Source organism: Heterodontus francisci, chromosome 10 (assembly GCF_036365525.1).
Source record: "Heterodontus francisci isolate sHetFra1 chromosome 10, sHetFra1.hap1, whole genome shotgun sequence".
Classification (NCBI taxonomy): Eukaryota; Metazoa; Chordata; class Chondrichthyes; order Heterodontiformes; family Heterodontidae; genus Heterodontus; species Heterodontus francisci.
This window is the reverse complement of record NC_090380.1, coordinates 100084369-100100523: the sequence shown is the minus strand read 5'-3', so window position 1 is coordinate 100100523 and position 16155 is coordinate 100084369. Positions and strand designations below refer to the sequence as shown.

At 42.6% G+C, this 16155-nt stretch overlaps 1 protein-coding gene across 3 annotated transcripts in view; it reads right to left on the bottom strand.

Annotated features, from left to right (window-relative positions):
* Window positions 1-16155, bottom strand: part of sim2 (SIM bHLH transcription factor 2) — a 106393-nt gene that overhangs the window by 9516 nt on the left and 80722 nt on the right. For all 3 annotated transcript variants that reach the window (XM_068040041.1, XM_068040042.1, XM_068040044.1), the window contains one exon: window positions 2841-3006. In XM_068040041.1, coding sequence (XP_067896142.1) covers window positions 2841-3006 — 166 coding nt within the window. The remainder of the gene's footprint in view (window positions 1-2840; window positions 3007-16155) is intronic.

Sequence of the window (16155 nt, the reverse complement as noted above, 5' to 3'; positions counted from 1 at the left end):
AGTATCTGACCTGGTGGCTGTTAGTATGACATTGAGGGACGGTACATCTTCATCTCCACTGCCTGACCAGGTGCCATTTATTGGGTATCTAAAATGAGAAACACAGAGTGTAAGGTTGTGTTGTGGGGGTGGAGAGAAAGTAAAAGGTCATAGAGTCATTTAGAGTGTATGCTTACACCATCTACGGCTTGTAAATCAGAAGCGAATGTGGAAAGAGGGGGAGGTAGGGTGTAAGAATGAGGATTAGGTATGAGAATATCATCATCTTCAATGGTTTCAGCCTCATCACAGGTCACAGCCTCAGCAATGGCAGGCACCCACCCACTTCATGGGGGTTAGGACATACAGGTATACCTGAACCTTTCCAGTTAGCTCCTGCTGCCTCTGGTTTTGCACCATGTTGTCCTGCAAGAGAGGGGGAAGTGTGTTGATGAGCGTAGTGGAACCTTTTTAGGTGATATGGCTGTCATGGTTGATAGCTGTCAGCGTGTGCAAGCTGTGAGAAGTGGGTGTGAGGCTTGCAACAGTGCTAAGTCTGTGAGGGTGAGTTGAAACATATTGCATGCCAGGACAAAGTCCTGATTGATAGAGATTGTTATTAGGTGAGTGATGGGAGTATGAGTGAGCAGTGGCTGAGGGAAGTGGTGCAATTGAGAGGACATGGCATTTTAAGATACATTCACTGAACTTGACCACTCCTGTGAGAACATTGAACATCTTGCGGCACTGCATCCAGGTTTTCTGGGCTTGACTCCTGGCATTGATCTCCACATCGATCTGCTCCCACTGTCTTTTGAGTGTGTGTTTGGCCCCCTGCAGATACAGGACATCTCTCCTTTCCACGTCCTCCACCAAGACCTCAAGTGCAATGTCCAAAATTCTTCGAGCCTGCGCTCTCCTATGTTGTGCCTCCTCACTGTTTCCCACGTCAGATTCACTTACTGCATGACTGTCAGCACCTGCTCCAGCCACAATGCACATCCCCTTTAAGAGATGCAGGCTAGCCTCAAGTATTGCTGGTTACTCATGATATTGGCCCTCTGCTGATGTACCCAGAAAATCGACATCATGGTTAGCACTGGCTGGATGCAGCAATCATTGAAATGAGAGGGCAGCATGAAATCAGCACACTGCTTGCATAGCAACCAACAAATGTGGGTTAATTGTGCATGGCGTCCCATTGCCCATTTTTGGAAGTTATTGAATTTAGCCCTCCCCTAGTGTTTTTGTAGCTACTATCCTGCAGACAGATTATTCCAAACATTCAAATTAAACCCGATGAGATTACGTTAGGTTATTTCAAGACCGCTATGTTATTTGATTCTATGTGTTCAAGTTACTCAGCTCGATTGCATCTAACATAGCTTTTGCCAATGGTAGTGAATAATTCCATGGCCCATTGTGGTACCAGGCCATAGAATCATTGAATCGTACAGTACAGAAGGAGGCTATTTGGCCCATTATGCCTGTGCTTTGGTAGAGCTTTCCGATTAGCCCCACTTCCCCGCTTTTCCTGTAACTCTGCACATGTTTTTCTTTCAAGTTTTTATCCAAATCCCTTTTGAAATTTACTACTTAATCTGCTCTCACCACCCTTTCAGTTGGTGCATTCCAGATCACAACAACTTGCTGTGTTAAAAAAAGATCAGGAATTTCAGGATTCTTGGTTTGAGCTGAATGATCTGCAGTGAGGGAAGGAGAGCTACAAATGCCCTTGGACTGGGGAGGGCAGACATTACCAGGGTTCAAGTTCCTTAATACTGTCCAATGAACCACATTGCAAAATGTTCTATGTGCACCTTGGGTGAGGAGAAATTCAGACTCAGATGTCATCTCTCTATAGTTGAAAAGCCTGCCAATGCACACAGTGGATAATGGGCATTTGGATGAGGTAGAGTAGAACACTTTCTGTGAATGTGTTAGTGTCTTGAAATGAGGAGTGTTTAAAAGGGAAGATTTTTTTTAAGAAGCAATAAACATTAGAAATGTTAAAGTAATCAGTTTTGGAAGTGTTATTGAAGAAAAACTGGGCCTACCTTTCAGCTCAATTCTCAAACCATTAAGTGCTTAAAGTTACATTAAGTGGCAGTCCAATTTATGACTGTAAATTGGAAACAGTTTTGCATCAAGAAATGAATGTACAGTGCTTCTCTTATTTGAGTCCCCGAAATTATTACTGTGTTGAAAAGCAATGAGAATTTAAAAATAAACACTTAGCCAAAAGCCTGCAGATGTCATTTCCATCTCCAACTTCATGTAAATGTTTGAATGTGTATTCAAGAATTCAGTATATTCTGGTCTGGATAGCTTACGCTGCTGTAAAACAGCATTGTGCATGGTACTGCAGTAGCCTTGTGTGTTTCGTGTTCTAATGTGGTAGAATGTAAGTTTGGGTTTATTATTCTCCACAGCCTCAGTTTTTGCCCTCGGCCAGGCTGTCAGGGAGAAGTAGAAAATGGAAGCCAAGTGCTTCCCCGCAGGGAGTAAGTAAAAGTCAGATGAGTCATCCTGGATGATTTTTGTACACTTCCTATTGCCTTAATCAAGAATGGCTTTGCCAGAGAGGCCTACAAGCAGCTCATCTGCTTTTTTTCATCCTTTCCTTCGATTTGCATCACACCACATTCCAGTGAGACATGCTACTAGGAAATGAGCCAGGGAAACTCATGGTGACCCTTCCTGTAAGAAAACATCTGCTCTCTGTTCTACATTTCTTGACAACAAGGCTGCAAGTGTGTGCAAACCTCAACATGCACAGTGAGCTCGGTTCTTCAACATCCTGTCGTATCTGGACAAGTGGGTTGGGGGTGTGGCAAATGGCATTATTCCATAATACGTACCTGTGGATAAGGAGATGTTTTTAGCTTAGACTTCAACTTGGAAATTTTGGGTTTCAGTTGTTTTTGGCTTTCATGTGAGGTAGACAGCAGCATCTTGTAGGGAAATGAGGACTTGGAGGCTGTAGTCTGGTCCAGTGATAATTGCAGTTCCTTGTATTCAATGTCCCTGCAACATAAGATTCAATAGCACTGTAATGTGTGGTAATAATTTTTTTTAAGTGTTAAATGCCAGATTATTTTAAATGAGTTTAAAAACTGCATTCATAGTACACTGACTGGAGTTTAATGCAAATTCATTAACCAGTCCTTTGAAAAAAGCACATGGAGGAGATTAAATCCACAAGTGTTCAAACAGTAGCATTTACAGTAATTAACTGATGCCGGCTATATATCCGCTTAATATTCTCTTTGTCAGGCACCAGTTGATAGCCTTGTCCTGGTCATTTCCTTTTGACCAGGGCTGCCGGTCAGACATCTGGAATGTGCCTGGAGCAAGCTGCTGATTTCGTCATATCACAGAGCCCAGTTTTGCATATTAAAAAAGATTAAGCTGAAAATTTATAGCACTTTGACATGCAGTAGGAACTGGCTGCTGAGGAGATGATGTTTATGCTGTATATACTCACTGGTCTGAGAACTTGTATAGGAAATAAAGCTTGAAGGGATGAATTTTCTTATTTTGTCCAAAAGCGGGTTTAATGCCCATTTTTTAAATACTCATTATTTGTGACCTGCTAACATGATGGAGATGCATTGTTCATTAGTTGGAGTGGGAAATAACAGTTAATCATGATGCATCTGTAATAATAATGTTTTAATATTCCTTGAGCACTTGGTAAGACACTAACTCAGCTTTTCATTAGTTATACTGGTTAACTCAGCTGGGTATTACACTGTAACTTGTGTGAAATAATTGAATGGTTGAGGCTCTGCTTGTGAACTGCGTTAATATGAAAAGACAGAACTTTATTCCTTGAAAGATAAGAAATTAAATGGTGTAAATGAGCAAAGAGATCTGAGAAATGGCATACCTCCATCCGAGTTAGGAGCAGAAGTAGGCCATTTGGTCCGTCAAGCATCCTCTGCCATTCAATAAGATTTACTTATTTATTTTATTTATTTAGAGATACAGCACTGAAACAGGCCCTTCGGCCCACCGAGTCTGTGCCGACCATCAACCACCCATTTATACTAATCCTACACTAATCCCGTTACCCTCTCACATCCCCACCTTCCCTCAATTCCCCTACCTACTCTAGGGGCAATTTATAATGGCCAATTTACCTATCAACCTGCAAGTCTTTGGCTGTGGGAGGAAACCGGAGCACCCGTCGAAAACCCACGCAGTCACAGGGAGAACTTGCAAACTCCGCACAGGCAGTACCCAGAATCGAACCCGGGTCGCTGGAGCTGTGAGGCTGCGGTGCTAACCACTGCACCACTGTGCCGCCCTGATGATGGCTGATCTGTTTCTGTCTCGAATTCCACACTCCCATCTACCCCCAATAATCTTAGATTCTTGTTAGGCAAGGGAATCAATCTACCTCCGCCTTAAAAATATTCAATGACCCAGCCTCCATCTTCTGAGGCAGAGAATTCCAAAGTCGCACAAACCTCTGAGAGAAAAAATTTCTCCTCGTCTCTGTCCTAAAAGGGCAACCCCTAATTTTAAAACAGTGCCCCCTTGTTCTGGACTCACCCATAAGAGGAAACATCCTTTCCACATCCACCTTTTCAAGACCGTTCAGGATCTTATAAACTTCAATCAAGTCCCCCCTCACTCTTCTAAACTCCAGTGAAAACAAGCCCAGTCTGTCCAACCTTTCCTCATAAGACAACCTGCTCATTCCAGGTATCAATCTAGTAAACCTCTTCTGAACTGTTTCCAATGCATTCATATCCTTCTTCTAAATAAGCTGTCTCGAAGTTGCCAACCTCTGCAAGGGTCCATGGGTTTGACAGTTGCACAAACCACTGACCACCTCCAGGCGCGTATCCATTGTCTCTCGAGATAAGGAGGCCCAAAAGAGAAAGAGAAGAGAAATAAGGAGACCAATGCTCTGTATAACTGAAGCATAACATCCTTACTTTTATTTTCAATTCCTCTCGTAATAAAGGATAGCATTCCATTAGCCTTCTTTTTTACTTGCTGTACCTGCATACTAACCGTCTGTAACTCATGCACTAGAACACCTAGATCCCTCTGCACCTCGGAATTGTGCAGTCGTTCCCCATTTAAGAAATACTCTGCTTTTTTTATTCTTCCTGCCAAAGTGAACAACTTCACATTTTCCCACATTATACTCCATCTGCCAGGTTTTTGCCCACTCACTCAACCTATCTATATTGTTCTGCAAGCTCCTTATGTCCTCTTCACAACATACTTTACTACCTATCTTTGTGTCATCTGCAAATTTAGTTACCATGCCGTCGCTCCCCTCATCTAAGTCATTGATATAAATTGTAAAAAGTTGAGGCCCCAGCACAGACCCCTGCAGGACTCCACTTGGCACATTCTGCCAATCAGAATAGGACGCATTTATGAATACTCTGTTTTCTGCCAGCCAGCCAATCTTCTATCCATGCTAATATGTTAACCCCTAAACCATGCGCTCTAATTTTGCGCAATAATCTTTAATGTGGCACCTTGTCAAATGCCTTCTGGAAATCCAAGTACAGTACTTCAACGGGCTGCCCTTTATCCATAGTGCATGTTTCCCCTTCAAAGAACTCCAATAAATTGGTTAAACATGATCCACCTTTCACAAAACCGTGCTGACTATTCCTGATTACCTTGAGTTTTTCTAAGTGTCCAGCTATAGCCTCCTTTATGATCGATTCTAACACCTTCCCCATGACAGACGTCAAGCTAACTGGCCTCTACTTACCTGTTTTCTGCCTGCCCCCCTTCCCCCACCCACCTTTCTTGAATAGAGGGGTTATATTTGCTACTTTCCAGTCTGATGGAACCTATCCAGAATTTAGTGAATTTTGAAAAATTAACATCAACGCATCTACTACCTCATTAGCCAACTCTTTTAAGACTCTAGGATGAAGCCCAACTGGACCCGGGGACTTGTCAGCCGCAGCTCCATCAGTTTGCTCAGTACCGCTTCCCTGGTGATTGTAGTTTCAGCAATTTTCTCTCTTCCTTCCACCTCCTGATTTACAGCTATTACTGGAATGATTTTTGTATGCTCTTTAGTGAAGACAGAAGCAAAATGTTTGTTCACTTCATCTGCCATTTCCTTACTATTTACTATCAACTCCCAATTCTCGCTCTCTGGAGGACCAACATTCAGTTTAATTACTCTTTTTCTTTTTAAATACCTGTAGTAGACAGGAGACAGAGTGAGAGAGAGGAGCACAGTGGGAGCGGAGGTTTAAAAAGCGTGCCAAAAGCCCAGCATCGAAGACCGGAGACAGAGCGAGAGAGAGAGGAGCACGGCGGGAGTGGAGCAGCGAAAAATAGAAAAGTGACATCAGAGTGATGTCACAATCAATAATGAGAGCAAGGAAACAGAGAGCCGCCGGGGTGAGTATACAGGTAAGCTTTTAATTTAATTTAAATCAAACATCATAGGCAAGCAGGTAGGTGATTGGTTTGGGAAGAAGCTACCAGTCTGGTGAGTATCTGATAAGTGATTAAGGTCCATACTAATCGTAATGTTTAAAATAGTAAAGGAACAAGTGGTAAGCTTAATAAAATATATAAAAAAAGGAAAATAGAAGAAATAATTGAATAAAATAATTAAGTAGTTAATTAAAACACATTAAGGATGGCAGGACAGGTGATGTGTCACGGCTGCATCATGTGGATGCCAGTGTGATCCAGGGCAAACACGTCTGCAGTAAGTGTTTGCGGCTCAAAGAGCTTCGGCTCAGAGTCATTGAACTGGAGTCCGAGCTGCAGACACTGTGGCTCATCAGGGAGGGGGAAAGTTACCTGGACATTTTGTACCAGGAGGTGGTCACACCCCTTAGGATAGGGTATCCTGATTTGGTCAGTGGTCAGGGACAGGAGAGTGTGGCTGCAGCTGAGGCAGGTAAGGGGACCCAGGGGTGCAGGAGCTTCAGCCTTTGCGATTGTCCAACAGTTTGAGGTTCTTTCAGCTTGTTTGGATGAGAGTGGGTGCTGCAGGGTCAATGAGCAACCTGACCATGGCACCATGATACAGAAAGCCATTCAAGTGGAGGGAGAAAAAAGGAATGTAGTGGTAGTATGGGACAGTATAGTTAGGGGGATTGACACTGTTCTCTGCAGCAAAGAGCGGGAGTCCTGCCCGGAAGGTGGAAGATCCAGTCATTGTGGTCCATGTAGGTACCAACGACATTGGCAGGTCAAGGAAAGAGGTTCTGCGTAGTTAGTATGAGGAACAAGGCACCAAATTAAGAAGCAGAACCTCAAAGGTAATAATCTCTGGATTATTACCTGAGCCATGTGCAAATCGGCATAGGGCAAATAAGATTACAGAAATTAATGTGTGGCTCAAAGACTGATGTGGGAGAAGTGGGTTCCAGTTCATGGGGCACTGGCACCAGTACTGGGGAAAGTGGTGGCTGTACCATTGGGACGGTCTATATATGAACCGTGCTGGTGCCGGTGTTCTAACAAGCCGCATAACTAGGGAAGTCGAGAGGGTTTTAAACTGAATAGTGGGGGAAAGAGATCAAATTTGGGAAGATATGGTAAATCAAGGAGTAGAGACAAGGCAAGAGAGAAAGGTATTAATATGGGAAATGATAAACAGACTGTGACAGGAAGGGACCGAGCATACAAATCTAAGAGTAAATCAACTCATAAGGCTAGAGGTTACAAAAATAATAAAAGGACAAAACTAAAGGCTCTGTATCTGAATGCACGTAGCATTCGAACCAAAACAGATGAACTGAGAGTGCAAATAGAAATAAATAAGTACGATCTGAAAGCCATTACAGAGGCATGGCTGCAGGATGACATAGATTGGGACCTGAATATTAAAGGGTATATGGCATTTAGGAAGGACAGGAAGCTAGGAAAAGGTGGGGAGGTAGCTCTGTTAATTAATGATGGTATTAGTGCAATAGAGAGGGATGACCTAAGTTCAGGAGACCAGGATGTAGAAACAGTTTGGGTAGAGATGAGAAATCATAAAGGCAAGAAGTCGCTTGTGGGAGTGGTGTACAGCCACTTAACATTAACCACACTGTAGAACAGGATATAAAGGAAGAAATAATGGCAGCCTGTCAGAAAGGTAGAACGATAATTATGGAGGATTTTAGCCTACAAAAATCAGGTGGGCAGAAGTAGCCTAGATGAGGAGTACATAGAATGTTTTCAGGATAATTTCTTGGAACAATACATTCTGGAGCTAACCAGAGAGCAAGCTATACTAGACCTGATATTGTGCAACAAGATAGAATTAATAATGACCTCATAGTTAAGGCGACCCTAGGTAGCAGCGATCATAATATGATTGAATTTTACATTCAGTTTGCAGGAGAGAAGGGTGGGTGCAAGACTAGTATTTTAAATGCAAATAAGAGCAATTATGAGGGCATGAAAGCAGAGCTAGCTAAAGTGAACTGGCAAATCAGGTTAAGGGATAGGTCAATAGAGATGCAGTGGCAGACATTTAAAGGGATATTTCAGAATACGCAGAATAGATACATTTCAACAAGAAAGAAAAATTCCAAGGGTGAGACCCGCCATCCGTGATTAACTAAAACAGTTAAAGATAGTATCAAACTTAAAGAAAAAGCCTATAATTGCGCAACGATGGAAGGCAGGTCAGAAGATTGGACAGAATATAAAAAACAGCAAAGAATGATTGAAAGATTGATAAGGAAGGTAAAATTAGAGGATGAGAGAAAGCTAGCTAGAAATATAAAGACAGATAGTAAGAGATTCTATATATATTTGAAAAAGAAAAGGGTTAACAAAGTGAGCATTGGTCTTATAGACAGTGAGTCTGGGGAATTAATAATGGATAATAAGGAGATGGCAGATGAATTGAACAGATATTTTGCATCGGTCTTCCACTATTGAGGATACAAGTAATATTCCAGTATTAGCTTTAAGTCAGGAAATGGAAGGGAGGGAGGAACTCAAGAAAATTACAATCACCCAGAGAAGTGGTACCGAACAAATTGTTAGAGCTGTGGGCTGACAAGTCCCCGGGTCCTGATGGACTTCATCCTAGGGTATTAAAAGAAGAGGCTAGTGAGATAGTTGATGCAATAGTTTTAATTTTCCAAAATTCCATAGATTCGGGAAAGGTTCATTAGATTGGAAAGTACTTAATGTAACTCCTTTATTCAAAAAAGGAGGGAGACAGAAAGCAGGAAACTACAGGTCAAATAGCTTACCATCTGTCTTAGGGAAAATGTTAGAAGCTATTATTAAAGTCATAGCAGGGCATTTAGAAAAATTCAAAGTAATCAGGCAGCGTCAACATGGTTTTGTGAAAAGGAAATAATGTTTAACCAATTTATTGGAGTTCTTTGAGGGAGTTACATGTGCTGTGGATAAAGGGGAACTGGTGGATGTATTGTACTTAGATTTAGATTTCAAGAAGGCATTTGATAAGGTACCACATCAAAGGTTATTGCAGAAAATAAAAGTTCATGGTGTAGGGGCTAACATCTTGGCATGAATAGAAGATTGGCTAGCTAACAGGAAACAGAGAGTAGGCATAAATGGATCATTTTCTGGTTGGCAAGATGTAACGAGTGGTGTGCCACAGGGATCAGTGCTGGGGCCTCAACTTTTTGCAATTTATATAAATGACTTAGGTGAAGGGAATGAAGGTATGGTTGCCAAATTTGCTGATGACACAAAGAGAGGTAGGAAAGTAACTTGTGAAGAGGACATAAGAGGGCTACAAAGGGATATAGATAGGTTAAGTGAGTGGACAAAGACCTGGCAAATGGAGTATAATGTGGGAAAGTGTGAAATTGTCCACTTTGGCAGGAAGAATAAAAAAGAAGCATTTTATTTAAATGGTGCGAGATTTCAGAGCTCTGAGATACAGAGGGATCTGGGTGTCCTACTGCATGAATTGAAAAGGTTAGTATACAGGTATGGCACATAATTAAGAAAGCTAATAGAATGTTATCGTTTATTGCGAGGGGAATTGAAACAAAAGTAGGGAGTTTATGCTTCAACTATACAGGACATTGGTGAGACCAGATCTGGAGTACTGTGTACAGAACTGATCTCCTTATTTAAGGAAGGATGTAAATGCATTGGAGGCAGTACTGAGAAGGTTTGCTAGACTAATACCTGGAATGGGCGGGCTGTCTTATGAGGAAAGATTGGACAGGCTAGGCTTGTATCTGCTGGAATGTAGAAGAGTAAGTGGTGACTTGATTGAAACATGTAAGATCCTGAGGGGTCTTGACAGGGTAGATGTGGAAAGGATATTTCTCCTTGTGGGAGAATCCAGAACTTGGGGTCACTGTTTAAAAATAAGGGGTCACCCATTTAAGACAGAGATGAGGATAATTTTTTTCTCTCAGAAGGTCGTGAGTCTTGGGAATTCTCTTCCTCAAAAGACGGTGGAAGCAGAGTCTTTGAATATTTTTAAGGCAGTAGCAGATAGATTCCTGATAAGCAAGGGGGTGACAGGTTATCAGGGGTAGGTAGAAATGTGGAGTAATCAGTTCAGCCATGAACTTATTGAATGGCGGAGCAGGCTCGAAGGGCTGAGTGGCCTACTCCCACTTCTAATTCGTATGTTCGTGTATAGAAACTTTTGCTATCCGTTTTTACATTTCTAGCTAGCTTCCTCTCATACTCTAATTTCTTTCTCCTGATTATCCTTTAAGTCATTCTCTGCCATTCTTGATATTATGACCAATCATCTGACCTGCCACTCACCTTTGCACAATTATATGATTTTTCCTTAGGTTTGATGTTTTCCTTAACTTTCTTTAGTTAACCACGGATGGTGGGTCCTCCCCTTAGAATTTTTCTTTATAGTCGGAATATACTTACTCTGAGTTTTCTGAATTATCCCCTTAAATGTCTGCCACTGCTTCTCTATTGATCTACCTCCTAGCCTAGTAACCCAGTTCACTTTAGTTAGCTTAGCTTTCATGCCCACATAGTTGCCCGTATTTAAGTTTAAAATACTAGTCTTAGACCCACTCCTCTCTCTTTCAAACTGGGTGTAAAATTCAATTATGTTGTGGTCGCTGCTATCTAGAGGTGCCTTTACACTGATATCATTAATTAATCCTGCCACATTACACAATACCAAGTCTAATACAACCTGCTCTCTGGTTGGTTCGAGAACGTGCTGCTCTAAGGAACTATCTTGAAAGCATCCTGGCTAGTATTGTTAATCTGATTTTCCCAGTTGATATCTAGATTAAAACCACCATGATTATTGATGTCTCTTTATGACAAGCATCCAATATTTCTTCTTGTATACTTTGTCCTACATTGTGGTTACTGTTAGAGGGCCTTTAGACCACTCCCACTAGATACCTCTTTCCCCTACTATTCCTCATCTCCACCTAAACCGATTCTACATCCTGATCTCCTGAACCAAGGTCATCTCTAACTATGGCACCAATGCCATCCTTGATTAACAGTGCTACCCATAGAATACAAAAGCAGAGAACACTGGTTTGACCACACTCGTTCAGTTACTGAATGTAAGGAATAATTTGGGGTGTTCCCACTGTGCTAACGGTGGAAGGATTCCCAGAACACAAGTTTCAGGAGATGGTCATCACATAGAAAGAGAGGGATAGTGATGCAGAGGAAGGGAAGTGGGGAAAGAGTGAAGGACGATTCAGGTAGGATCAGTGAAAGGAACTCCTAGGGGCATAAAACTGTTTTTTGCTGGATACCAATGGCAGAGATGCGGATGATGACTCACAGGCAAATCACAAATATGGTCATGCACAGGGCAACAAGTTGTTGGCTAAATGGGGAATGACGAGTAGGTGAATGGAGCAGTCGTGGCAGATTTGATAATGAGAGGAGTAGTAGTTGCTTCTGGAACTACAAACATGAGTCCCAAATGACGTGTTGCCTCTCAGGTGTTGGGTAACATAATGAATTTGCTGCAGAAGCTCTTGAAATGCAGAATTTATGGACTCTTCTTCAACAATTGTTTTTGGCAGAGATTTCTGCATTTTAGCTCTTGTGTAAAGATTTTATTTTCTAACCCCCTTCCTCTTTAATTCTTTTTGTGATTATCTTAAATTTGTGCCCTCTTGTTACCACCTCCCCAATCAAGGGAAACAATCTATTATCTCAGAATAACCTTTCCTAATCTTGAAGAGCTCTATCAGGTCACCCCTTCACCTCATCAGCCCAGGTCTCTCTTTATAGCTTTAACATATCATTGCAGCTAATATCCTAGAGAATCTACACTGCTTTTATATCCCTTCTATGATGGAGTGCCCAAAATAGTACACAATGTTCTACTGTGGTCTAAGATTTTGTACAAGTATGCTCTAATATCACAATTTTCTATTTTAAATCAATGTCTCTAGTTCCCCAGTTTTGTTTCTTATACTTATACGTAGAAGAAAGCCTCAAAGTCAGATTGGGAGAGAGAAAAGCGAGAATACACAGCAAAAGATAAAATTAGACAAACACTAAAAATGAAAAAAAAAATTCAAAGACAAATAGGCAAATGGGCACTAAAAGTGTTAGAACCATATGGAGGGTGATAAACAGGAAGGCTTAGGGAGTAGTTCAGTAAAATAAAAGCAAAATACTGTGGCTGCTGGAAATCTGAAATAAAAACAAAGTGCTGGAAATACTCAGCAGATTTGGCAGCATCTGTGGAGCAGGAAACAGAGCAGTATAATAAGACCTACAGAGTGGAAAAGAATGAGACTATTGTTAGAAGTAACAGGAAATTTGTTTTGTTTTCTCCAGAAGCAACACCACTAGAAATCAAACTGCATTATATTATATAATATGTTATGTTTATAATATATAACATGGCACAAAACCAGAAGGATGAGAGTTCAAATCCCACTCCAGTGACTTTAGCCAACAATCTAGGCCAACACTCCAGTACAGTACTGAGGGAGTGCTGCACAGGCGGAATGGCGATCCTTTGGGTCAGATGCTAAGCTGAGGCCCTGTCTGCTCTCTCGGGTGGACGTAAAAGATTCCACTATCCAAAGAAAACAGGGGAGTGCTCCCTGGCCGGTATTTATCCCTGAAACACCACGACTAAAGCAGATTATCTGGTCATTATCACATTGCTGTTTGTGGGACCTTACACAAATTGGCTGCTGTGTTGCCTAAATTACAACAGTGACTACACTTATGCATTACTTCATTGGCTGTAAAATGCTTTGGAACATCCTGAGGTTGTGAAAAGCGCTATATAAATGCACATTATTTTTTTCTGATAAAGGTTTTGATCACATCAAACACATTTCAAACATCCCACTTCACAATGTCAAAAGCATATTTAAAAAAAGCTCCTGATTTCATGCTGATTGACTTGCAGCGGACATTATACAGTCCTAGCAATTTACAAATCACCTTTATCAAAAGGGACAGATCATGTTAACATAGCTACACCTCAGAAGCAGGATAATCCATAATATTCTTGTTGTTATAAAACTGTGTATCCTCTGACTTACCAGGAGAACACCACAGGAGATCCACTGGTATTTTATATCAATGAACAGTTTTTCCAGTCCTGGATAAACTTTATCTTGTGTGTGTTTTTGTCCGTTGTAAGAATCTTGTTTATATTTCTGCTAGCCAATTAAAATATAATAGTGCTCTTCATGATTAGAATTTGAGTAGTTTTTTTCCTGTGCACTTAGGAAAGTTGAATGTTAGAAATATATTTACCTTTGCACCTAGTGACAGCAGCATAAACTCACCAAATGGTTTAAAATAACTGAATGGGGCCTGTTTCTGGAGAAATCGCCTGGACTTGACTAAGGACCAATGCACAAAGAGTGACGTGATCACCAGAAAAGGGATGATGGAGTTGTGCCACAGGCTTCAGAATGGCCTGCAGCCACAATCACAGGGCAAGAACTGCATTGTCAGTGGGACCACAAATTATTTTTGCCTTGGGCTGTTTACCAGCTAGCAGTGGGGACATCAAGTCAGTCTATAGTTCAAAACTGCATTCAGCAAGGGACTGATGCACTATTTGCAACAGTAAGCAATTACATTATATTCTACATGGGCAGAAGCCAACAAACAGTGAGAACCCGAATGTTCTTACAATTTTCTTAAGTTCCCAAAGTGCAGGGTGTGATTGATTGCACACATATGTGCACCTGCACACAATAGTGGGTCGTACATGAACCAAAAGTGGCAGTGCTCCCAATTAACGTACAGCTTGTATGCAACCATCTGCACAAGGCAATGCAGGTGAAGGTTTGCTTTTCTGACAGCACTCAGGATGAATTCATTTTAAGGCAATCCATTATGTCCCTATTATTTTCTCCTCCGTGTAATTTTGCCTCAGTTGGCCTAAGTCAGAAAGTTTGTGGGTTCTGACAAAAGGTCATTGACCTGAAACGTTGCGGGGCATTTTAACTGCCAAAGGGAGGCAAATTTGGGTGCTTGCAGGATGTTAAATTCCCTAAAAGTGGCGTTGGGTTGCGAACCCGACATCACCCTGTCCCACTTCTGGGTTTCAACTGGGGCGGTTTGCAGGGGATTGGGAACCCCCTTGGAGCTGTTGGGTAGGTTATTACAAGATTCAAATAGGCCTTTAACTGCTGTTTTAACCAACCATATGGCTTTAACAATCAGCACATTGGTTTTGCAAGCTGTTGGCAACTCGCCAGGGTCAACCAGGCAAGTACACAGTGGGACAAAAACAAGAAATGCTGGAATCACTCAGCAGGTCTGGCAGCATCTGTGGAAAGAGAAGCAGAGTTAACGTTTCGGGTCAGTGACCCTTCTTCGGAAGTACACAGTGGGGATTGCTTCTTTGGTGAAACTGACAGGCTGGGAAGGCTTTAAACAGAAAAGCTGCAGCTATGCCCAGGTGCTAAACCAAAGCACCATCTGCTCTCTCAGGTGGATGTAAAAGATCCCACTATTCTCAGGGAGTGCTTTCAGTGCTTGACAGGTGATCGTCAACTTCTTGGCGGTCAGTTCACCTGTCTTGCACTTCATTTACCTTAAGCTGCACTTCCTGCTGTCAGCCTTCACTGCAGGATGGGAGCAGCTTATGCAGCTCTACCTTGTATCTCTGATGAGGAACAAGAGGAGCAGAGACACCAGCTACAGCAGCAGCAACACCAGCGGCAGCAGCTGCCTTCTCCTCACCACATGCTGCTCCACAGGACAGAGGGGGATGGACACAGAGATCCGGCTGGTAGGAGGCAATACTCCAAACACAGCGTCTACAGGCAGAGGATCATCTCTCTTGACATGGGTGAGCACTACTGCCTCAGCAGGCTCAGGCTTTCACGGCAGGGCATTGCTGACATCTACAGCCTCCTGGAACAAGATCTCTTACTCAGTGGACCAGCTGGGCATGTATTGCCAGTGGCCGTCAGGGGTGGCTGTCACTGGAGGGCCACCCCACCCCCTCCGGGGTCTCTGCCTCTCTCCGGAGTTCTGTTCTCTCTTCTCAAGCAAGGAGAGAAAGCAGAGAGTTATGGATGTTAGAAATGGATTGCGTGGATTGGAGGAAAGGGCAACATTGGTGGAGGATGACCGTGACGCATGGGAGCGAGAGAGCAATCGGCTGATTGTGAGTATGAGTGGTCGGATGGGGATATGAGGTGTCTGGAAATAGAGGAACGAGTGGAGCTGCAAGATGTGTTGTCCTGAGGAGTGCTATGCAGGAGAATGCTAGGAAAGTCAGAGTGCGGGGCCTGGCACCTGAAAGTGTTATGCCACTCACCTCTTCTGCCCTCCAGAGGTCCTGGATTCTCTTGGTGGACTGTCTCCAGGTTGGAGGGACCACGCTTCTGCTGCTGATGTCCTTGGCCTCTTCCATGCTTGCCTGCTTGGTTTGATAGATTGTCTCACTGCAGCCTCTCCGTACCTACAGCAGGACCTCCAGGTATGAGTGACAGACCTGGGGAGGTGGTGTGGGGGACGGCCTTCCTCTCCATTCCTCTAGTTACTGCAGTCTCAGGAATCCATGTCCAGTTCAGCCTTTCTGACGCCGGGAGGTTCCATTAATTAGAAATCCTTCCTTGGATAGATTTGGTGTGTCACCTCACCCAACCTCTCTGACTGAGGGGTGTCCATCCCTGAAGGGAGGATGTTAATGCTGTAGCCCAGTTAAAGGGTTCCTGACCCTCTACAAGTCCTGCCATTACCTCTGTTTCTCTTTCCACAGATATTGTCTGACTTGCTGAGTGT